The sequence below is a fragment of the Neopsephotus bourkii genome, unplaced genomic scaffold (genome assembly GCF_033783945.1).
Source record: "Neopsephotus bourkii isolate Nb327-2 ecotype Australia unplaced genomic scaffold, CSIRO-AGI_Nbou_v1 NB_398, whole genome shotgun sequence".
NCBI lineage: Eukaryota > Metazoa > Chordata > Aves > Psittaciformes > Psittacidae > Neopsephotus > Neopsephotus bourkii.
This window is the reverse complement of record NW_026900902.1, coordinates 1,563,096-1,587,992: the sequence shown is the minus strand read 5'-3', so window position 1 is coordinate 1,587,992 and position 24,897 is coordinate 1,563,096. Positions and strand designations below refer to the sequence as shown.

The 24,897-nt window shown below is 38.3% G+C and overlaps 1 protein-coding gene across 5 annotated transcripts in view; it reads right to left on the bottom strand.

The window, feature by feature from the left end:
* The window catches only part of NALCN (sodium leak channel, non-selective), a 227,095-nt gene that overhangs the window by 41,593 nt on the left and 160,605 nt on the right, over nt 1-24,897 (bottom strand). For all 5 annotated transcript variants that reach the window (XM_061349282.1, XM_061349283.1, XM_061349284.1 and 2 more), the window contains 3 exons: nt 18,863-18,999; nt 16,912-17,053; nt 2,509-2,582 (listed from right to left, as the gene is read on the bottom strand). In XM_061349282.1, coding sequence (XP_061205266.1) covers nt 2,509-2,582; nt 16,912-17,053; nt 18,863-18,999 — 353 coding nt within the window. The remainder of the gene's footprint in view (nt 1-2,508; nt 2,583-16,911; nt 17,054-18,862; nt 19,000-24,897) is intronic.

Below are 24,897 nucleotides of genomic sequence, written 5' to 3'. Positions count from 1 at the left end.
GAATCTTTTCAGAAGAGACAGCTTATCTCTTATTGTTCTTGGCATAAAGGCCATTTTTTCTTTTGTCACATACTCTGAATAGCTGAGATTCAGCTACTTAAGGAACATACAGCATTTACAGTTAAAGTAAAAATAAGAAAAAGAATACGTATGTCTTGTGAGTTTGCGTTTTCCTGTGTTCCCTGAGCTGAATCTGAAGTTTCAGCTTAAATTTTATCCTTTCTCCCACTTACCTGTTTGCAAAATTCCCCTGCATCAACACTGGCGACACTGGCAACAACATGGAAACACTAGCTCAGGACGATCAGGCCCATCCCTGGCAATGCTCTCTAGCAGCATGCCCACCATGGCACAATACCATGAACACAATTTTCTTATGCTGGAACAGATGTATTGGAGATGTCACAGTTTAGCACTTGTTTAACAACTCTGAGTCAATAACAAGAAAGAATGAACAGTATTTGTTCCTTTTTTTCAGGAGCATAAGACTGCCTTTTGCAAATGACTTAAAAGCATCCTCAGAAAGCATCAGAACACATATGATTCCACATTTTTCTTACTTCACAGAGGTTCCCTCCTTTTCTCTGTCTTCCTCAAAAGTTCACTGCTGATGACCCAGGAAGTAGACATAAAAGCACAGTAAATGCAGATGAAATTAACAGAAAACTTTCTTTTCCACCTGCATTTTTTCTTCAGAGGAACTCAGGTGAATTGATGAGAGGTCTCCCTGTATACAAAACTTTGGCAGAAGTCATGCTCTGAAAGACCAAGTGGAAGTCAGAGGACTGAAATTGGAATGACTGATTTCTGGTTCTGTCCTGGTACCTCTGAGAACTCAGTGAAGTCCAAGCAACCATTTGCTTGGATTCTTGTCCCAGTCTGCTTCAGACTTCCCCTGAAAGGGGAAAGTGCTGTGCTGATGGAAGAATTCATTAGAATTCTGATCTTCAATTTGCAGGACTTATTTTTTTCTTCTATGCAAGAAAGAATGGAGCCCCTAAAGATGTCACAAGTCTTATTTATTTATTTATTTTAAAGATAAAAATAATAGGGTATTCTCTTTGTCTGCATGTTTTCTCTGTGGTGTAGTGTAAGAAACATGCCAAACAAATTGACATTTATGTAACCCTAGAGGTGTCAATAACGTTTCACAGTTGCAATATTACATAGAGTTTCATTGCAAATGTTTTACCGAAACATTGCCACGAAGCCTGTGTCTAAAAACATATTTTTAGAAGTGTTTTTTTTCAGGACAAAGTGACATGTATTTACCTATCTGTAACCGTAATGCCTGTAAAATCAAGGTACTTTCAGGTAAGTGAAATAAATGCTTAAAACAGAGCCCTAAGGTTTTTGGGTTTGTTTTGTGGGTTTTTTGTTTTGTTTTGTGTTTTTTTTTTTCTTTTAAACAGAGTATTTATGTAATTACATAATTATGTATATTGTATTTATACTTGTAATTGCATTTCTCAATAAGATTTTGCTATTAGAATTAGAAATTGTTCTCGTTTTCATTATCATGGTTTTAAAGACAGATGAAGTTTCACATTAATTTCTACAGTTTTCCTTGCACTGTATTCTCATAGAGTATTAAGAAGTAGAGCTGTAATATTTCTCAAATAGCATGTAATCACTAGGCATTTTTCAAGAAATTTCATAATTCAGGAATCACTCTGAATTTCTAGTGCACTGTTCTCCACAAAACACTGCCATACTTAACCTAATCCCACAGTTGTACTGCTCAAATCAGTTATTCCTGTTTATATCATGTGTTTACCTGGGACCATTCACGCATAATATTCTGGAGACACACCTGCTGCTGTTAGAGTGTAAATATAAACGAAAGAATGATCTATAAATCGCTGGGATTGCTGATGCCAGTGGTAGTCATTCTAAGGTAAACCCAATAGTGGCATGAAAAACTGCAACTCTTACCCATATGATAACTTTAGACATGCATCTTGGAGACTTACTTAGGCTTGCATTATTTACTTACAGTGCTGTGTACTTACTTGATATGGAATACCAAAATGAGTGATCATTATTAAAACATTCAGGAAATCCTTCTAAAGAAATCACAGTTCTCAAATCTTCATTGTACATTTCCTACTTGAAATATGATTACCTGTAGCCTCTGCTTTCTGATGTACAACTTCTATTATGTTCATATTTATGCAAGAACTAGGCTAGAATTCTTTAGGCAACATAAGAAGAGACTATTTTTTTTTTTTTAATTTGGAAGGAATAAGTGAAAAGTGCTGAAACATGATCTTTCCATGTGACACAGAACTGAAATACATACTGAAGATCAATCTTTCCCTTGTTGCTGTTTATGCATATGATACAGCCAGAGAAAAGAGCGATTTATCTTCGACAATGAAGGCAATAGATGTACTACAAAGGGATATACTACAATAAATATTAGACATACAGGAACATACATGAAAAACAAGGTTATGAGAAATCAGATGACAGTCAAACCAGTATCAAACCACTGCTGATTCTTACCTTAGAATTTTATTGATTGCTGTCTCTTTTTCCAGAAGGTTTCTTGCTCTGATGCTGAAAACAGATTTACGGAGCTATAAAATTAAGAAAAAGACAGTGTATTTTCAAATTGACATAAAATACAGCATGTGTATGTAACAGACCATTGAAACATTATGATGCTGAGTGTATGTAAAGTTAAACACATAGTGTTCTCTACCATAAAGCTATTTTTTCACAGTCTGTAGCATGGGTACCTTTTTCCAGGAAAAGGATGGTGGAAAAGATCAAAATGGTCACATATGAGAGCAAATTCCTTGAGGAACATATCAGAACCTAGACTTATTCTTGCAGATTTTGGTCTTCAAAACCCAGACCCTATTTAGTTAATCTTAGAAAGAAGCAGATAGTTTTGTTGACTAGAACAAGTACTATTCCTTTTATCAGAGATTTCCATTTTTCTCCCGTTAGCCAAGTCACAGTTTGTCTTAATCTTTGCTACCCCTCCTTCACTCTGGATTTTGAGTAGGCTGGATCATACCCTGGAGATGCCTTAACTATATAGCAGAGCCAGCTAACAAAGCTTAGATGTATCATTTCAGTGCCTAGAGGAGGTGAGATGAAAGCAGGTCCCTTTCCTCCCCAAAATGTAGAACAAAAAATGTGATGAGCAAAATGTGCATGTGTTTGCCTCTGGTTATGAACAGTGTTATAGGCATATTCTTGTGAACAGGACTTCCTGAACATTAAATGAAAGGACTAATACATAAAACCCAAGCACTTAATGCCTAAGCAAGTGGTCAGCAAACATGGCAAACTAAGGAACAAATACCAGATGAAGAATTTAGCTGAGGAACTGCACCTGTGATGAACAGAAAGCCTCTTGCACCTTGAAAGACTCTGGACTGTTTGGAGACAGTTATCTTGAAGCAAATGGTTGAGAGAGATTTGAGAGCTCCTAGCAATGTGTGCCCTGTTTCTGATCAATCTGAAATGGAATCTTTAAGCATGTTTCTTTAAAACTATTTCTTAGAAGTATCAGATTGGTTTAACTAATCTGTGTCTGATGTAAGGATGTAAGTCACTGCCTCAAATCCAGAGTCATTTGACAAATAATTTTGCTAGAACTCTTGAAACTCAGATTGACTCTGATTCACAGTAAGAAGTCTTACTTGGAGAAAAACAGAAGCCTAGAAAATACCTTACAACTTGTTAATTATACTGGTTGCCCTTAATAAAATGATTACTACTTTTTAAGCCACACCTGTAGTAGCAGGCTACAATCACTTTCCTAACCCTTGCCTTTTCAAGTGTGGCTTCTTTAACCTTTCTCAGGTCCTAACCTATCTCTCTACTTACTGTGGAAGTAAGAACGTAGATGATTTGAAAACATTACTATTTTATGATTCTGTTGGGTCCTTAAAAAAACAGCAACTTGGAAATTGAAATAAAGTATGCAACACTTAAGAACGTAGTTTGGAAAATAAGGTACTGGGATTTCAGTTAAGATTTAAATAAATAGTAACAGAGTTGTTAAATTCTGAACAGAAAAAAAGCAAAAAAATGGTTCCATTACCTTGATATGGCCAACATCAAAATAAATTGGAAATCACAGTATGAGATATACCATTATATTAAATACTGTGTAGGGTAAATAATTCATATAAACATACTTATGTAGGTTTTAAGTCATTTGCAGTATCTCAGGACAGGTTTAGTGGATTTATTAGCATGGTACCTGACTATGGATTTAGATACAACTGATGATGAAAACAATGGCAACTCTTTCACATCTTTTTTCTTCTGGTGTCAGGGAAATTAATGTTAGTGGATTCCCCGATAACTATTTCTCCCCTTACCAGAAAAAAAAAAATCCAACCTCCAAACCAAAAGAATATCCATCCTCTTGTAAAGTGTTACCTAATATGTTTTTTTAGGTCTCAGCTAGGAACTTCAAACTTATGGGAATAATGAAGGTAGGAAAACAACTGGTTTGAGGTTTTTTCCCTGTTTTGAATAACTGCTTTAGAATAATTGCAATTACATCAAACATCAGGGAAAAAAAAAGAGTGCTGCCTACTAATGTGTTATGTCAATTTATTTCTAGTAACAATTCTTTGCTTGTTAACATCTTAGAAATTGGAAAGATTTCAAACACAGGAAGCATTAATTTCCTTTCAAATTTCCAGTTATTGCTTATCTGACTTGAGAAAAAATAGAAGGCAAAGAAATTTTCCTGGAATTGTCTACAGCTCAGTATCTGGCATAGACCACTTTTGGTGTTTATAACAGGTGTCAAAATACTTCGACATCAATTGTGTGGTCCAAGCAGGAAAATTCACCAGGTCTTCAACAAGGGAACGTGCCCTGGCAAAGCAGGAATGAGGAGTCTACTTCTTTTCAAAGACTTCGCAGGGAGACTGGGTCTTGTAATGACACATTTAGTCCTTCCTCAGGCCAAGTGTTAAAACCAACCTAGTGACAGCAAGGAAGAACATCTCAAGGAAATCTGCCAGGCCAATGGCTACCTGTATCTGGCACATTTTCTATCAGGTACTGTTAAGTCCTCCCTCTAGGTAGCAAGACTAACAAAGAAGAAGGCAATGTATGTTTTGAATAAAAGCATACTGCTAAATCCCTTGCATGCCTCAGCTGGAAAAGGTTTGTTCCCCTGGTTTTGATGCCTTCAATGAACACTCCTGTTGTCTGCTGGAAGTTTGCAAGGACAGCACTGCATGCTGGTATTTGGCACTGCACAGCCAGAAGGGAAACACCCATGGAGCCAGAGAGATGAAGAGAAATAGCAGGAAGGAGCCCATGCCTGGACCCACTGAGATGGTGGAGAAAAGACTGGGTTCTAGTTCCTACTCCCAAAGCTGCTCATCAATTTTACTGTTATGCCTAAACATGCCCAAATACGCTTAAGAAGTGATGGGAATGGGAAAGAGCCTAGAACCACAGGTGCTGCACCAGGCTATTTTTGCAGAGTGCATTTATTTTTCCTGCACTTTTTTTTTCAGAAGGACTAGCTGTAAAACTTGCAACTGAAACAGTACATCCTTGGGCACTGACTGTGGTCTAAACGTACCCAATGGACTGAGGCTTAGGTAAAGTCTTGAAGGTTTGTTACCATCCTGTCTGCCTTTGCACTGTGACAGAATTTAGATTGGAGCCAGGTATCCAGTTCTTTAACCCAGGAACACATGAGCATGCACAAGATCCTATACTTTGGTGCCTAGTGATCTCAGTGGTTCAAAATGCAGCTGATAATAGAACCCAAGCACTTCCAAGGATTGAAGCTTTTCAAGATTAGGAGTCTGTCCTTCAGCAGAACCCTAGTGAAAGTATCTCAAGTTTAAAATATCCAGAAAAAGCAATACAAAATAATATTTTTAGATATGCTTAAGTGATTCATTTCTCATATTTAAAGAAGTCAAATAGCAACATGCATATGCCAATATGCATGCTGAAGAAAATCAAACATTACTATAGATTTTAAATATATATATATCCTTATTTCTATATCAGATAAATAAACCAAACTGCTTCCCATTTAATTTTCCAAATTTGCATAGCACACCAGGCAAATGCAATGGAACTGTGCAAACAGAAAATGGGGGAGATGATCAGTATTTTGTTTAATAATGTCTAGATGCCACATGCTGGTATAAAATGAGTCTGGCAATTAAAACTTCTGATACCTGCCGAGCTCTTGAATGTTGCAGAGGAAATTATTAGCAGTGTTAATGTACAAAAGACATTACTTGATCAGATGATGTGGAATTAAATAAGTACAGTATATTCTACTGAGGTTATTTTAGGGTATATCTGCTTAGCCTGCGGGGTTTTTTATTACAGATTGTAATGCAGTGTGAGGAAACCCTCAGTGTATCTTTATTATCCGTTACTTATTTATTTATTTATGATACCTATAAGTACACTCAGTGCTGGAGTAACAGTGCCATACAGCTTTCTGCTATAGCGCATTGTTTTGTGGCATAAGACACTGTCCTGAAATCACCTACCAGCATCCGATTACTGTTAAATATGTTTTCAACAACACATCTTAAAGAACTCCTGCAGGTTACTTTAATCTGCAAGGAACAGCTGTGACAGGTCAGCAAATTACCAATAGTATTTCCTTGATAAAAAGGTTTTAGATGGAAAGCATGTGCTCCTACGAAACCACGATTAAAGCTCATGTCTTGCTTTCCACATTTGTTTGAGGTTATTTACACAGATGTGACTGTAGACATAGAATTAGGAAATCTGCAGGTACTGCTTCTCCAGCAAGTGCTGGCACCCTTCAGGGCTGCTGTTGGCAGGACAGACTTTAGGCAGACCAAATGGCCCAGTTAGTGTGAACTCGACCTGAATGCTACATCCTATGAGATCCCATTTGTCCGAAACGACAAGGATAAAGCAATAAACCACTGTAACTGCTGTAAAAGAAGCTAAATCACAGCACACTGTTGCTCTGCAAGTGCCACCCGCTGCTTTAAAAAGGTACTGCAGACATTTTAAATGAGTATTTATTTAGTAATATATTTCAAAAATCCAGGCTTTCTACCCTGGAAAAACAAAAGCCTTGGCATAAGATTAAAAGCAAAGCAACACAGGATGATACCTTTGCTAGGTGACAGCTAACAAATGTGGACCAGTCTGACAGCCTAGGTGTACTGGCTCAGCACTGCTGACTTCAGGGGAATCTGTGGCAATTTATACAGCTAAGATATGGCTCAGTGGCTTTACATTTCAAGAAATGCTATTCATCGTCAAGGTTTTGATAGCTATGGCTAGTGACATGTGCAGTGCACAAACCCCAGCAAGGACTGAATAAAGTAACTGTTTTCAACTTGAATTTGACAGAGAATTGTATGCTATCAACAGGTAAAAACTGTGGTGACGTAGTGTATCGTTCTTGTATCAGACCACTGCAGAGTTGGCAGAAGAGACAAGTGCTGCTGGGTGTTCTGCAACATGAGGTGGGACAAGGTCATAAGTAAATTCTGATGTAAGTATCTGAAATGTTTGGTTGAAAATGCGGGGGAAAATAGTGCATGCAGTATATTTTTCTGATTTTTTTTTTTTTAGTGTTATTTGAAAATAAGGAATTTTAGCTTAGTGCTGTTTTTTTTATGGGCAACTGCAGGACCAGATGGGAATAGTCTTCTGTACCAAGCCAGAAATTACAAGAAAAAAAAAAAATCATCCAAAGGTTCTGTTTCAATTTGGTATTTGTTGGATGACAATTGGTGGTTTATGTAGACTTGCAGACTGAACAGATTGTGAGGCATTGTACTGGTATTTAAACAAGCTTCTTGGGGATATATGAAGCATCAACACAATAAGCAATATATGAGTGATTTTTTAAGAAACAGTGAGGAAATATTTGGGCAGAATCTGCTTGATCATTCTATTAAATATAGGATATTTTTTGCCCAGAAGACTTTGCTATGTAGCCTCTCAAATGCAAATATTATTTGTTCAACAACATTCTGCCTATGTATCTTTGGCTTGAAGAGATCAGACACTATTAAAATGAATGTGACACAAAAATAAAGAGTGATATAAGGCAAATTACTGGTAGGTACCCAACAAAATATCAAAAGAATTTAAGAAGGTTAAGTGACTAAATCCTGTAGAAATCAAGGGGGAACTTCTTAAGCCCTTTTGAGAACTTTGCTTAATGCCTACAGAATCATAAAGGTGCAATTACAAGGTACCTCTAGAGGTCACCTAATCCGTTTCTCTCCCTCCAAGTAGAACTAACTATTTTAATTTGGACTTTAAAAATCTAGCCCTTGGCGAGGTTGTCCTAAATAAGAAACAGGCTCACTAAACAGTGAAGAAAGTGGTCTAGCATTAGATAAGTGCCACAAAGAGTCAAAGGCTGTCCCTTCTGATCAGATGTCTAGAATGAGAAGTAGGCATAATCTCCTTAACTCTTGGGAGTCATTGACCTGAGCCTTAATTCATTTTTTATCCCTTGATTGCTGCCTCTCTCTTAAGGAAAGCCATGTTCTTCTAATTAGATGACTAGTGGTTTGGAAAATCTACATGTCCTTTCATAACCAAAGACCTTTTTCAATTAAGTCAGAATGTGGACAAGGTTAATATTAGCATACTCATAAACCCCTCAAAGACTTAAAGGGGATGATAGTAGTCCATCTCAGACACATGGGGGAACAACTCCACGGAGGGAGAATCCCTCTCTTTTATGTCTTGTCATACTATAGCTGGGTTTTTCCCTTTGACATATCTGAGTTTTTCACTTTCAGCGTTTTAATGGGTAGGTTTGTCATTGAATCACAGAATAGTTTGGGTTCGTAGGGACCTTTAAAGGTCATCTAGTTCCAAGCCCCCTGCAATGAGCAGGGCCATCTTCAGCTAGATCAGGTTGCAGAGAGTCCCATACAGGCTGACCCTGAATGTTTCCAGGGATGTCACATCTAATAGGCAACTTGTTTCAGTGTTTCACCACGTTGTAGTAAAAATGTCTTCCTTATGTCCAGTCTGAATTTCCCCTCCCTTAGTTTAAAAGCACCACCCCTTGTCCTATTGCTACAGGACCTACTAAAAAGTCTGTCCCCATCTCTCTTACAAGCTTCATTAAAGTACTGAAACACCACAACAAGGTCTCCCTGGAACCCTCTCTTCAGGCTGAACAAGCCCAACTCTCTCAGCCTGTCTTCACATAACAGGTGCTCCAGCCCTCTGATCATTTGGGCAACCTCGGATAAGTTTGTTTTCTTTTGTTTTCTCTTGTTTCCCATCTTTACTCAAGGCAGGAGCCAGGGAGACCTTAGGAAAAGCTAGTAAAGAGGGCTGGGTAGATTACTCATGACAGTCAACAACAGGGTGGAAGTGGGGACTCCTGGCCAAGATGATATGGGGCTGTAATACATTCTGCTGGGTGCACAGTGATGGAGGGGAAGGCTCCACTCCACACCTTGAGACAGGGATCATGAGGCTGTAGAGAAGGGACTGCCATGCTGGGATAGATGGAAGAGGACTGATACCGACTGAGAGTTTCAAGTGGGAAATAACTTGGGTTGGAGGAACAAGAAATAACATTATTCCTGGTTCTATACGCATATGCATATAAATGCCTTCACTAGAACAAGGCGATCATGACTATATTCAATCAGTTCTTGTGAATGAGTCCTGTGAGTGGCTGAGGGAGACCTAAGGGCTTGGAGAAAGAGATCTCAGTAGGAGCAGGAAAGGGAGAGTACAAGGCTCAAATAGAAGGACTTTCCTGTAACCCTGCCCCTCACTGTCTCTCCCCTCACCCCAAACTAATGCATGCTCTTTTCTGTTAGACTACAACATCCCTAAAAACTTTGGCATGACTGTATTTTAGTTGCTTGAAGAAACAGGAAGAGTATGATCAGCCCTTTGTGTTTCAATGCATATTCACAGCCTTTGTATCAAACCCTTGAAATCTTTTAGTGCAAAACTGATGAAATAAAAAGCTAATGACAGAAAGAAGAGCTGAATTATGGTAGTTTTTGGAAATGACAAAGTATCTAGTTACCTGCCTACTTTCTGTAAGAAATTAATTGAAAATTGGTCTTTTTCAGGCAGAATTTTGATCATACTATGTGAAGGCATGAGTGACAAAGCAAGTTAAAATCATCAGAAGCCAGGGACAAGCCATAACAAGAACAGAATCTTGTTACTATTGCAGTTCTGTCTTCTCTGCTCTGAAAGCAAATATGGTCAGAAAAAGTTAAACACATCAGCTGAAATATGTATGTGGTAAAATACTTAATGAGAAAGTGTCTTTTTCTATAAATTGATTATTTAGACACAGAGACAGGGACATTGTTATGTATGTATTTTATCTGAAAATAAACAAGACCTTTAAAAAATGCAGAATAGGCAAAGAGGTCTCTTGTTTAATTTTCAGAAAACCAGAAATACCTCACTGCATTTACATATATTCATTAGAAAGATATGATAAGAACAGACATGGGGCAAAAATTATCTTTGAGAATCAAGACTGTAATGAGCAGTAAAATGCTGCATCCACAGTCATTCTCATTCCAGCAGATAGATTGTTTTAATGACTTCCCTGAATGTTATAGCTAGATAGATTTTGTAAACACCTGTGAACGACATAAATAGGTAAGATTGATGCACTTGGCTGTGTTTAATTAACAAGCGGTATGTGGAATCTGAATTTGTATGACAGAGTTCTACTCAGATACTCAGTAAAGGGAGATTAAGTATTGTGTGCAGTTCTGGTGTCCTCAATATAAAAAGGACATGGAACTGTTGGAACAAGTCCAGAGGAGGGCCATGAGGATGATCAGGGGACTGGAGCACCTATTGTGTGAAGATAGGCTGAGAAAGTTGGGGCTGTTCAGCCTGGAGAAGAGAAGGCTGCGTGGAGACCTCATAGCAGCCTTCCAATATCTGAAGGGGGCATATAGGGATGCTGGGGAGTGACTCTTCATTAGGGACTGTAGTGATAGGACAAGGGGTAATGGGTTAAAACTTAAACAGGGGAAGTTTAGATTGGATATAAGGAGGAAATTCTTGACTGTGAGGGTGGTGAGGCACTGGAATAGGTTGCCCAAGGAGGTTGTGAATGCTCCATCCCTGGCTGTGTTCAAGTCCAGGTTGGATGAGGCCTTGGGTGATATGGTTTAGAGCGAGGTGTCCCTGCCCATGGCAGGGGGTTGGAACTTGATGATCTTAAGGTTCTTTCCAGCCCTAACTATTCTATGATTCTATGAGTCTATGATTAAGATAAAAAACAAATTATTTTTGTTTATACTTAAACACAAAGTTCCTCAAGAATTATTTCAGGAAAAAATGCAGTATTTATTAATGTTTAAAAATAAATAATCTTTTCTATTTGGAATTTATGTGCAATTACACTTTATTAGTTTCTGTTATATTCAAAATTAATGTAATAATATTACTTTTTCAAATTACTTGGAGAAAAGAATAATCAGGAACACAACAGAATGATATTGTGCTTTTTATGCCAAAATTTTGCTTTGCATATTAGAATGCCCAAAATAAAGTTCAGGAGAGGCTGATTAGAATCACAGAATCATAGAATAGTTAGGGTTGGAAAGGACCTTTAGGTCATCTAGTTCCAACCCCCCTGCTATGGGCAGGGACACCTCACACTAAACCATGTCACCCAAGGCTCTGTCCAATCTCATCTTGAACACCACCAGGGATGGAGCATTCACAACTTCCTTGGGCAACCCATTCCAGTGCCTCACCACCCTTACAGTAAAGAACTTCCTCCTTATATCCAGTCTAAACTTCACCTGTTTAAGTTTTAACCCATCACCCCTTGTCCTATCACTACAGTCCCTAATGAATATTAATTTGGGACATAAGTTTATTACAATAAAAAGCAGAAATTCTGCAAGTGGTAATTTATGAGCAAATATTTTACCCTTGGTTCTTTTTAAAGAAGGAAAAAAAATACAAATAAAGTTTATGAGTATGTCTTCATGCCTGAAAGATATCTTAGGACACCCTGTCTTTGATTACTGAAAGCTATGCCTTATAAAAGCTGAACAGCTATTTCAGCTTTTAAATTATGAATACTTTCTGCAAGGAAAAGTAATTTCATAATATTCTCAGAATATATGTGGTTCTTTTTGCTAGAAACAATGGAATGAATGGAAGAAGCTGAGCACAGATCAGAAAAAGACATGCCAGAAGAAATTGCCAGTTTAAACAACATCTTATCAAGAATAGGTGTTGTCTCAGCAGCTCACAAATGGAGTACCTATGATGTTCACCCAACACGCATTCAAAGTTGTGGGTAATCTCATTTGTTGACTTTGTGTGTGAAACTGTAAACAGGTAAAATCATAACTTTCCTTCAGGTGTCAAGAGACAATGGTTTCTACATAAAACAAAGGGTGCTGATAAGTACTCAGGCCCTTCCAAGATGAGGCTTGTAACTGCAAAGTTAATACAAGTCGTCATGAACACATCAGCTCGGTGCCCTGACTCCCCAAAGAACGTAGAATCCAGCACGAGGTCTGCTGCTTAATATTCATAGTCCTCCAAAGTAATGGCTCTGGCTACCTCTGAGATCAGCTCTCACTTTCTGACCATCACCTCCAATCATACAGGTAAATTCTACTGCAAGCAGGAAATCAGTGGGAGAGGCATATAGCATGGGAGGTCAAACTTTTACAGAATCTAGACCTTAATGATGGATCTTGCTTGCACAGGAAAATGGAATGGCTACTAATTTCATTGCTTGAAGAGCTAAAAACAAAACTCATGTGAAAGGAAACAAGAAACAGGATTATAAAACAGAAAAGAAACAAAGTATGTTTGTTACTATCCAGTTAATCTTACAAACACAAAAATAAAGGAACTGGTTTGCTTATATTCCTTCAATTAAAAGGGAGATTCTCAATAAAGTACACGGATATATTAAATGACCTTTTGCTTTGTTTTGTAATACACTCCTGCTGTGCCACTGCTGTAAACATGCACATCGTTATATGCATGTATTGAGCCACAGGTGTTTTCAAAGTTTGTCTTATAAGCCTGCCAGTTCTGAACTCTAACAGCATTGTGCAGTTCTATGGCCAAAGATAACTAACCAGTTCAGGAGTGTCCTCACAACAATTTTCCACAGGGCTGCTAAAGGTTGAATACCTCTTAGGAAAGCACTCTGAGGTATTCCTGTGCTCCTCTGATTCCAGCCCTGAAGTTAAGAAGCCAAAGCCAGTGCTCTGCAGGCAACTCAGCTGTATTTCACTGGGCACCTGATTTATTGTAAATCTTAAAGCTCATTTAGATCTTTGTCCCCCAGAACTTCCTGAGACTCCCTCACACTTTCGTGAGAGCCACCACTGTGAGATGTCCTCATTTTTGTGCCTATTTTCTTTGTTCTCATCAACCCACTCACACAAAAATGATGTTTCCGTATTTTATCCTCTTCTCCTGTCCAAGAATTTGCTAAATATTGGTTAGCTAAGGAAATTCCCAGCATACTGTGAATAATTTTCATATAAACGTGGAAGTATAAAAGAACACTTTCCTCTCTGTCTATAAAACTCCAATTCTCCCACATCTACAATGTTCATTTAATACTGTAACTCCCTCTTTTAATTTTAAATGCTTTTCTTAGACATTTTTTCATTAATTTTATAATGGCACCGTCTCATTATACTTGCACTTTTTCTGATCAGACTTCTTTTTTTCCACCAGAAAGTATCTTCGTGGTACTTTGTTCTACAACAGAGGTACCTTCAGCAACTTGGACAGTCCTGGTTTCTCGAATTAGACCCAGAGCTCTTCAACTCATGGCCTGCAGACCACATCAGGATAGACTAACCCAGCACACAATGGAGCAAGTCTGTGGCAAGATCAATGGGTTTAAGAAAATTTGCTCTGCAGGACCTCAAGCAGAGAGTGCAACCCAACTATCCTGCATTTCCAGCACTGTTAAGTTCAGAGAACCTGAGAGAATTCCATTTTTGCACACAAAGTTACAGATAATCATAAACAGCTCAATTAAAGCATCATGTTAAGCTGCCTATCAAGCATCCATGACTGAGATAGTTAAGGTGTTTCTGTCATCGGATGTAGAATGAGCATGGCAGTCTGTCTCCACACACCCACTCAGACCCCACACATTGAGAGGGAATTCTTAGGGGACATAAAAAAGGTAAAGGTATCTAAAAGCAATTTTTTATATTAGTGTTTGGTCAGTTCATTCCTTTGATAATAATTTTGAAATTTGGAAGAGTTAGAAAAACTTCTGGAACTCACAGACTTGACTAGAAAAGAATTACAGCAGAGAAATCTGTTTTCCAAAAGCTGTTATGTTCATTTGGCACAGATGAAAATAATTTCAAACCGATTGCTGTCATGATTATGAGTAGATACATGAATAATATTTTCGATTCTTTTAAGAAGGCAAAATACCTTAAAAAAAGAAATAATGCAATAAAAATCTACTCCTTTTTATACAACTTAGAACATCTTTTCAAGGAAGTAATTGTAATACTGAAAAGACTTATTAAACCAATCATATGAGAAAACAAAACCTGATTTGCTTTACCGACATCACATGCTATGGGTCAGATTGATTTTGAAGGCAAAACCAACACCATATATATAGTGGTACATTTTTAGAGAAAGAAAAAAATTGTGGCTGAAGTGGAAATAAGGGAATGTATGTATTAAGTACTTCCTATCGCTTCAAGAGGTGTGGAATCAGAAGTAGTGATATAAGTCCAGGAGAAACTGGAGGAACTATCCACAGCTAAGGCACTGCAAAGAAAAGACAGAGTCAAATCTGCCAGCAGAATCTCACCTTTTGATTCCACCCTGGTATTTTTCATCAACTACAATGCGAAAAAGATGTGAAAAGTTTCTGAAGCCATGGCACTGCTACCAGGAGCAGTGGGAATGCATCCTGCTAGGCACTGGGGATTAGTAGTTTGATCAGGTTTGTTTTTTACAAAGAAAGTAAAGTATGCGTGGTTTATATTTAAGCGCAACCAGTCATTCCAAGCTTGTTTTAAAGTTATTTTTATGAAGATTTTTTTTTATACAAAAGTGAGGTTGCCTTGGCAACTGTAACTATAGAAAGCCAGAGTAATTACTTCCACAAAATGCTTCCTAGTGCTTTCTCCCTCTTAATAGGAATGTGTAGCTGCCTTGTTTTAAGCTGCATTTATCAGAATGTTACCCATCATTGGTTCTACCCTCGAGGCATAGGAATCCAAAAGTATGTGTTTAAAGCAGGTTGAATAGTGCAAAACCAATTTGCAAACACTTATTTCAATTAAAAAATGAAAGTTGGATCATATGTAGTTGCTCTTGGAGGGAAGTGAAAATTTGAAAAGACTGCAGCAGTCTGTGTTCATATTGCAAGATCTCAGTGAACAAACTGTGCCAGGTATTCATCTATTTTCAAACACAATAACTATTCACTTCTGTGAACAGCAGGCAAAAGGAATTAAGATTGCAATTTAATATACCTAACTATATTTATGTAGACAGATCTACTGAATCATTGCACAGCTCTGCAATGCATATTGTGGACTTTTTTGTGTCGCTGGGACAAGTTTAAGGTCTCTGTTCATCTCTTCATACATGGTAGAAATGTCCTTTGATTTCTCCTGCACAGCATTTGAGATTCATTATTAGTGATATTTGGCATAGGTTTGCTGACCCTTAGGCTTGTCATTTAATACCCAATTTTTCCGCTTTGCTTGTTAGAGTAGATGATGTCCATTTAGGCTTGATTCCTTCCTATGTCCTTAATTGTCTGATACCACACACCTCCCTCTAAGGCCATGCTGCTCAGCTTTCACTTATTAATGTCTCAGAACACATCAGCCACAGGAGTGGGTTCTTGCACCGACATAGGGATGGAAATTAACAGTAGTCTGCAAATTGCCTCTTTTGCAAATTTGCAAATGTATTCATTATCAGAAGAGTATTGTTTTCCCAACTCTGCTTCCTGCCTGTACAAATTCTGTCTGCGTTACAGATGCAAACCACATACTACGAAAGACAAGTTATACTGTGTAACTACAATACATACCCTCTAACTTAAAAAAGTATTTACAAACCCCTGATGTTAATATTCAAAGGGCATTTGAGCACCCTGTTATGAATAATGAAAGGGCTTTTCTTTTGTCTGCTGAAATGTCACTAGTAAGTTACATGATATTAAAAATGATTAAGAAGTGGTATCAGCGTAGATACCACTAGAAATCTGGGAAGCCAGTATCCTCCATGATGCACATGAAGACGTTTTCTGCTCATGCGGTTTTGCAAGGTGCCAGTGTTTACTTATGTTGCTGCATCATCATCGTCATCATTTCAAGCAGTACTGACGTTTTTCAATTCCAACCATCCACGCCAGTCTGGCTGGGAAACTAGCACCATTTAACACAATGGGTATAAAATATATGTGTTCAGCATCTGTTTTCTAATGATTCCCAGGCTTACAGAGAGGTTAATGTCTTTAAAGAAATAAATAATATTTCTTACATTTTTACTCATCTCCAATGATTACAGAGAGACCTTGCTTCAGTGAAGTGTGTTTTCAACATTGTAACAGTATCAAGGCATTCAAAAATTCAATGTGATATTCACAAACTTTAATTTTCAATGAGCTTCTCAGTGGATAACAGCAAGACTACTTAAAAAAATAGCTTCATAAAATGGATGCATTGAACAAAATTATGTATCAAATCCTGAAGTCAGAGACATGAAGATTTAAATAAAATGAGGATCTGCTGTGCTGTCTGTTTTAGGCGAAATTAAATACAGCCTTTGAGCCTGGGTTTAGTCATCCTAGGTTGTGTTCACTTTTATATAGTTTTGTCAGACTGAAAAATCTCCCGTCTTTTCTCACAGTATGCAAGAGAAGACATATACTGCCCTATGCTCTTGATTTACCTTTTGATCAATATATTTGTTTTCCTCAATTGCTGATCTTTTAGAGTGGTCACATGAGGAAGAAGATGCTGAAGGAAGTCTTCGCAGCAAACAGCTGGTATCTTGTTGCTGGCGATCAATAAACTGCTTCATGAAACTTTCCCTTGTGAACAAATAGAAGATATTGATGGATTAGAACTCCAGGAAGAGTTAATATTTGGTTTTCTTTAGGACATGTCACAGCCCACTAGTGCTAAAATGAATAAACTCCAAGAAGTTCTACTGAGCTATAGATGTCCAAATGGATGGAATGCCAAAACAACTGATACAACTTAAATCGTTTATTAAAGAAATCCATACCTGAATTCAGAGCTGGGTGGCTTGCATGCAGTTTCTATGCAAATAACTTTATTCCTTTCAATAATTATTTATTTATTCATTTGCCAGTTAAAGTGCTAAAAATTTGAAGAGCCTTTTGCAGTTTTCAGTTCTTCTGAGCTCATCAAACAGCAAGCTGTTACTTCAATGTACATCAAACACTGATATAATCCAAAGGAAACATACTCTCTGTGAGAAATCTGTTCTTGAAGATTTCAAACATCTGTTCAGATAACTGCTTTGAATGCCAATATTAAGGCACTTCAGCAATTCTGTCCCTCACATATACCATGTCTAAAATGTAGAAGCATTTCTGTTTACAACAAATGTACATTCATCTTCCTGTATTTTAAGTTCAGTAGAACTGCCCTAATTTCAGTGTAAACTGACTATGTCAAAACTAATCCTTATCTGAGAGTTCTACAGAGTACAATAGCTTCAGATTTAAAGATAGGATTCACTAGTGATAGTTTGAAGTCTCCCTCAGTAGTTAGCAGGTCACATATTATAGAATCGTAGAATCATAGAATAGTTAGGGTTGGAAAGGACCTTAAGATCATCAAGTTCCAACCCCCCTGCCATGGGCAGGAACACCTCGCTCTAAACCATACCACCCAAGGCCATGTTCTCCCTGCTGGGAAAAACACAGCTAGAAAGAAATACCAAAGAAGACTAAGACTAGGAACAGAATGCCCTCAATGTATAACCAAACAGTATTTTGATACTAAAAGCAAAACATCTATGACTGCTTCTCTGAGGCTTGGAAAGTTGTTTTTCTTGACCAATATTACGCCTTTCATTCAGCTAAGATGATGCAAACAGGTCAAAACAGCTGCCTTAGCTTCCTTGTGTTTAATTAAAAAAAAATATAACTTCAGGAAACCCAGAACAATGACACCCATCTTTCACACCATCCTCTTTCCTAGCATGTGCTTGGTAGACATACTGGAATGGGCACGGCCAGAAGACCTGTTTGGCCAGCTGCAGAGCATCCCCTGGATTTCTGTAATCTTTTTTTGGGACCACACAAGAGTAACTGAACTCTAACTGATGATCTAGTAGGCAACAGAGGGTTGGATCCTTTATTAAGGTGAATTTTACAGGAAAATGGTGACTATGCCAATACAGTGAGTGGCCAAGGTCATCAGAGAGTGGCCAAGGTCATCAGAGAGTAACTGGTATTGGATGGCCTGTGTTACCCCTCTAATGATTTGCTGTCAGTTGACCTTATCTTTAAAAAGCTACATGAGAATCAATTAGATTGGTAGTTGTCTATGTCAGCCAAGAATCTAAAATCCAAACGTGAGTGGAGTAACAACACCACACTTTTCAATCATACTGTACTTGTGCTGGTTATGGTCAATCCAGTTGCTTCCATGAATATGTTTTAAGAAATTTTAGGGTTTTTTTTTTTTTCCTCACAAGTAAGAATGAGGTAGAACTGTTACATCCTTCTGATGCCAACATTAATTCTGCTTCATTTCTGAGTTTCTGAATGATCTGCTGAGCCCACAAACAAACCAGTTAAATACCTTGAATGCTACATGGCACCAGACAAGTTTATGGTATACTAGCAAAGGAAATATTTCAATACCTTATTTTTGGAACTGTGAAATCTGAAGGAAGCTTGGAGATTTTCACCATTTGTGGCCTGTTAGGAAATTTTTCAAAGATGCGTAGGCGTAATGGAAGCTTCTCCTTTGTATCTGCATTTGCTTCACTTTGCTTTAGCTGAAAACAAGGAAATGAAACAAAATGACAGAAAGGGAAATTTTGCTCTGTAATATCACAGCCTTGTTCTTCAGAATCCAAATAACAACGGCAATCATTGAAAGAAACAGAAGATGGCAGCAAAGAACTACAGAGGGTAAATTTGATATGAGTTATTCGTGTGCTTCTGCTAGAAGCTGACAAATACCTAGCAATACCATGCCTTTAATTGAAAGTCAGAAAATGGAAGGATTGATAATAATTTTAATTTTAAAATATGAAGTGTATGAGTGTTCCATTCAATATGCTTATTTCTATGTTTTCTTCACAGCTCCCTTACACTTTATCAAGCAAATAAACACCCATGATCTTTTCTCATTAGGCACATCTTCTTGTATATGCTGACAGCTCTTCAATATTCAAATAGAACATGGCATTTTAAAAGGGAGCAATTCTAAAGGATCTAGCTCTCAGAACACGAAAATAACTGGAAAATTACATTTAGATGAGTATTACAAGTAATAACAAAGGACTTAAAAGAATCCATCGACATCAGCAGTTCTGATACTGAGCTTCAGCAAATCACATAGTGCATGTTGTATTTATAAATATGCACAAACAGTTATTCCACAGAATATCACATATTTAAGTAAAGAAAAGGCAGATACTTCTGTCTATGTGGACGGACAAATGATGGCTAAATCTAATGAGAATTGATAAAAAAAATATGATATGGAGATAGGATTCTTAAATTCTTACTACCTGATGTAGCAATTCATTTGTGTCATTGCAACAAAATACCAAGTCAAAAGAATGAGTGAAATTAATTTTTACATTTATTTTAAATGCTATGCGTATTACACGCTATTTCAATCAGCATACATCTCTCTGAGATTACTGCAGTTTTTCTTCTCCCACCTGCTTGTGAACATAGGCTTAGAAGCTTACATTTTCAAACAGATTTTCACCATCAGCACCTGCAGGGAATACTGCTGACAGACATCAGCTATAGACTCTTACAAGGCTAGGAAGTCAAACAGAGTTTTAACTTTCGTTTGCACCGCCTAGTGAAATACTTGTTCCTGCAGCATGCTATAGAAGAACAACTGCTCAGCTTCACTATCAGCAACATCACCACTTCCAACCACAGGATAGCTTAAACAGAAAATCAGTTCTTACTTGGCTGGATATAAGTTGTCATATACACTGAAAACTGCTTGAACAGCTACAAAGACTAATGATTAATGGTAAAGCAGTGAGTCAGAATAGAAGGGGGACTATTGCATAAATCTGTATTATGTCCTGTCCTATTTGCTTTATTCATGATCCTTAGAAGGAAGAAATGATGACATTAATGAAACCCTCAATGTTAAAACATGAAGAGTTGCAAAAACTGCATTGGAAGAGGAAAAGGACAGATTTAGAAAAAAGGGCAGGAAATAACAGACTGAAAAAAATCTATAGCAAGAATAAGAGCAGAAAATATTCAAGAATTTGCACTTCAATATTGCATCAGAAGACCAATTTGGGCATCAATTACAGTACCTTCTAAAGGCTATGCTCACAAGCAGTCTCTGTTGGCTAGATGTTATATAGGTTTAGAAAATGGTACAGAAGTCCACAGCTCCAGTATGTGGTGCTTTGAAGAGACTATAGCTCACTATGCATTCATTTCTAAATACCTTTCACCAGTCTTACACTATCAAGCCAAAACAGTGAAGAAGACACCACCAGCGGAGAGCTACATAAGGGGAAAGGGAATAAAATGGAGAGAAAGGCTAAAAGGGACCAATATTTATACTACATCTACCAGAAATAATAATAAAGTAAGGTGAAGAGAGATAATGTAGATTTGTGTAAGAAATGTTTGAAAATGAATTATTTTAAGACTATAATAGAGTACCCCAAATATAGGAATGAGAGGATGAAATTAAGAGAAGGAATGTCTAGAATGAGAATAAAGATTACTACCATTACAGGGAAGTCTCCGAGTGTTCAGAGAGGTCTCTGGAGGGAAGTGCCTCATCATTTCAAATTCAGGCTAGACAGAACCCTTGAAACAGCAGAGTGCTGCAGAAAGAAATCACGCACTGACAAGGAAATGATTTGGGTAATCTAACAGGGCTTTTCTGCAATATTGTACCGTGGAAAAGCTTTGGGAAAGGATGTTTTTTAGAGGAAAAAAGGTTTGCAAGTTTCTGCCATTTGCTTTTTAACAAAAAATAATTGCATAAATATGCAGATTTTGGCATGGAGAATGTCTCTATGCTATGAACTCCTGTTCACAGACATCAGTGTATACAGATTAGAGAAATTATAAATTGCAGACCAGACTGGGGAGAGCTTGGAAGCAGGAAAATGTATCAACTGGTAAGCAAGGGGACAGCAATATCCCCAGTCTAAGCCAGGGGACAGCAATATCCCCAGTCTAAACAGGAGAATGATTCAAGATAGGCTTAAAAATAACCTGAAGTCTAAGCAGCCAAAGCAGTTCCACAGAATATCTCCAATTATTCATGCTGTGATACTATTACATATTGGGAAGTGTGAGGCATTTAGCTTCACCACATTCTTCTCTATGCACTTAGGGTGTAATTGTTGCTCTCCATGCCATACATCCTACTTGTGTTGCTGCTTAAAACCTTTACAACTTCAACTTTATTTAACCCATATTAAAAACATATTTTTAGAGTTACAGGGTTAAGTTGGAATGCGGCAACCATGGTGCAGACTGTTCCTTGTAACAGCCTGGAAAGTGGAAGTGCTCTAGGGTCTGGTAACATGAACAAGATCACTTAAACAGTTCAAAAGGCTCACGAGAGTGAGCATCTCTTAGTATCACCCATCTTCATTTAGAGACAGGAAGATTTTTGAATGTAAAGTTCTTTGCAAAACAAACTGAAAGCTCAAATTTAACACAAACATTGAGTTTCTAAGACATTGACACTTTGGTGAGAACATGCCAAACAAGAAACTGAGTTAACCATAGACAAAGGGAGAAGACCTACTCTTCCTAACTTTTTGTTTTGTTCCCTATTTGTTTAATTCTGATAATGGAAGAAGATCCAGTAATGTGCAAAACATAAAAAGTGAAAAACGCGATTTTCATAAGGTCTGTGAGGCAAGCATATGCGAAAATCACTTAAACACTCTGTAAATACTTCAATGGAATTAAATGATCATGAAGAATGTACTGTAATGCTCTAACTCTTTCATTTTAGTTGACAGTTTTCATAACAGGCTGAGATCAATCATGTACAAAACTAACAGCTTTGCTACTGATGTACACACAGTTATTTAGGAACTGGCCAGCTGCCCAGAATAATTTCATGGTGACTGAAAAGTTCAAACGTCTTGAGAAAGTCCAGGAGTCTCACTATAGGATAGTTTTAAATTAATATAGTTTGGTACATTATAGTGCACTGCTAAATGTCAACATTTTTCACTGGAAATCACCTTTAGGGGCTGTATTTGAAGAATAAAATCACTATACAATATCCGTGTCACACTCTTAGCAGGAAATGCTGTGTGCTCCAACACCAAACACTGAGCATGGAAGTGCGTGGGGATGAAAGACATGACAAACTGATAGCAGCACCCAACCAAGAGTTTTCCAGAATTTTTTACTTATCCAACTTCTCAGGTTTACCATCACCTTTGGCTTGTCAAAAAGGGCTTTGAATGAAATCCAAATAATTAGCACTAAATCAGGTGTAAACTAAACAACTAAAAAGGCAGATTAAATGAGCTATTTTTTCCCTTTCTGCTATTATCCTGTAATTGTATAGATCTGGTGAACTTTTGGACATGAATAAGCTGTACTAAAAGAAGATATATGCATATGGGTAAGCTTACACAGTACACACTCAGCTTGGGCATCAAATTGTATCAACATTTTTGCACCTGCATTTGATTTAGAGTTCAACACAAATCACTGGTGCAAACTGCACCATGAAAAAGGAAGGCAAAAAATAATCTGGAAATTGAGATTTAAAACAAACAAACAAACAAACAAAAAACCAAACAAACAAACAAACAAACAAACAAACAAAAAACAAAACCCAAATTGAACTTTGGAAAAGTAACACCTGCAATTTTAAAAAGCAGTATTTGTGATGTGTAGATCTTACTAACACATCTATAGAGCTATAAAGTGTGTTCCAGAGAGGACTACTTCAACCCCGGAGTGAGAGGAAACCTTCGGGTTTCCATAGGCCTCAGTGCCTGGGACCAGCCCCTATTAGGGCCCCCACTGTAGACAGCTCCTCAAACCTATGTCAGAGCTTGTCATGCAGAGCTATATGCATGAGATATCATAGATGTTCTGTTCCATTTCGTTCCTTCCCATTCCATTCCATTCCCTGCACTCACAATGAGTTGTATAATGATAAAGACCATTATTTACCAGAAATGCCAGGGAGTTTTCAGAAACAAAAACACTTTCAAAGACACAAATCAGAAAGCTTACAGATGGAAAGAGTATTTTATTTATTTATAAGTAAAGTTAGGCTTAGCTTAGTTTAGTTTAGTTGATTTTAGCCTAGTCTAGTTTAGATTGTATTTTCTTTTCCTAAATCCTTCAGAGTGGTGCTGTGGTGGTGCGTGAGCAGTGCAAGAACCCAGCCAGAATGGGACGGGGAAGACCTGACAAGGGGTGGTGCTCAATGCCACAGAGGACAGGCAACAATCCCGGGGCCACGCTGGGGAAATCCTGCCTGACCAATTTGGTGGCTTTCTATGATGGGCTACAGAACTGATGGACAGAGGCAAAGCAGTTGATATCATCTACCTGGACTTGTGCAAAGTTTGACGGTGCCCTGCACATCTTTGTCTCGAAACCGGAGAGACATCAATTTCATGGATGGACCACTTGGTGTATAAAGAACTGGCTGGATGGCCTCATGCAAAGAGTTGTGGTCAATGGCTCGATGTTCAGCTGGAGGCCAGTAAAAAGTGGTGTCCCTCAGGGATCGGTGTTGGGACCGATCTTGTTTAACATCTTCGTCGCTGACATGGAGAGTGGGATTGAGTGTGCCCTCAGCAAGTTTGCCGATGACACCAAGCTGTGTGGTTCGGTTGATACGCTGGAGGGAAGGAATGCCATCCAGAGGGACCTTGACACACTTGTGAGGTGGGCTGATGCCATACTCAAGAAGTTCAACCAAGCCAAGTGCAAGGTTCTACACCTGGGTTAGGGCAATCCCAGGCACAGCCACAGGCTGGGCAGAGAAGAGATTCAGAGCAGCCCTGCAGAGAAGGACTTGGGGGTGTTGGTCGATGAGAAAATGAACATGTGCAGGCTTCAGTGTGTGCTTGCAGCCCAGAAAGCCAACCGTATCCTGGGCTGCATCAAAAGCAGCGTGACCAGCAGGTTGAAGGAGGTGATCCTGCCCCTCTACTCTGTTCTTGAGAGACCCCACTTGGAGTATTGTGTGCAGTTCTGGTGTCCTCAGCATAAGAAGAACATGGAGCTGTTGGAGCAAGTCCAGAGAATGGCCACAAGGATGATCAGCGGGCTGGAGTACCTCCCATACGAAGACAGACTGAATAAGTTGGGGCTGTTCAGCCTGGAGAAGAGAAGGCTGTGTGGAGACCTCATAGCAGCCTTCCAGTATCTGAAGGGGGCCTATAGGGATGCTGGGGAGGGACTCTTCATTGTGAACTGTAGTGACAGGACAAGGGGGAATGGGTTTAAACTTATGGACCCAAACTTTAAACTTTAAAACTTATGTTTAAACAGGGAAAGTTTAGGTTAGATATAAGGAGGAAGTTCTTTACTATGAGGGTGGTGAGGCACTGGAACAGGTTGCCCAGAGAAGTTGTCGCTGCCCCATCCACGGCAGTGTTTAAGGCCAAGCTGGACGGGGCTTTGAGCAACGTGGTCTAGTGTGAAGTGTCCCTGCCCCTGGCAGGGGGTTG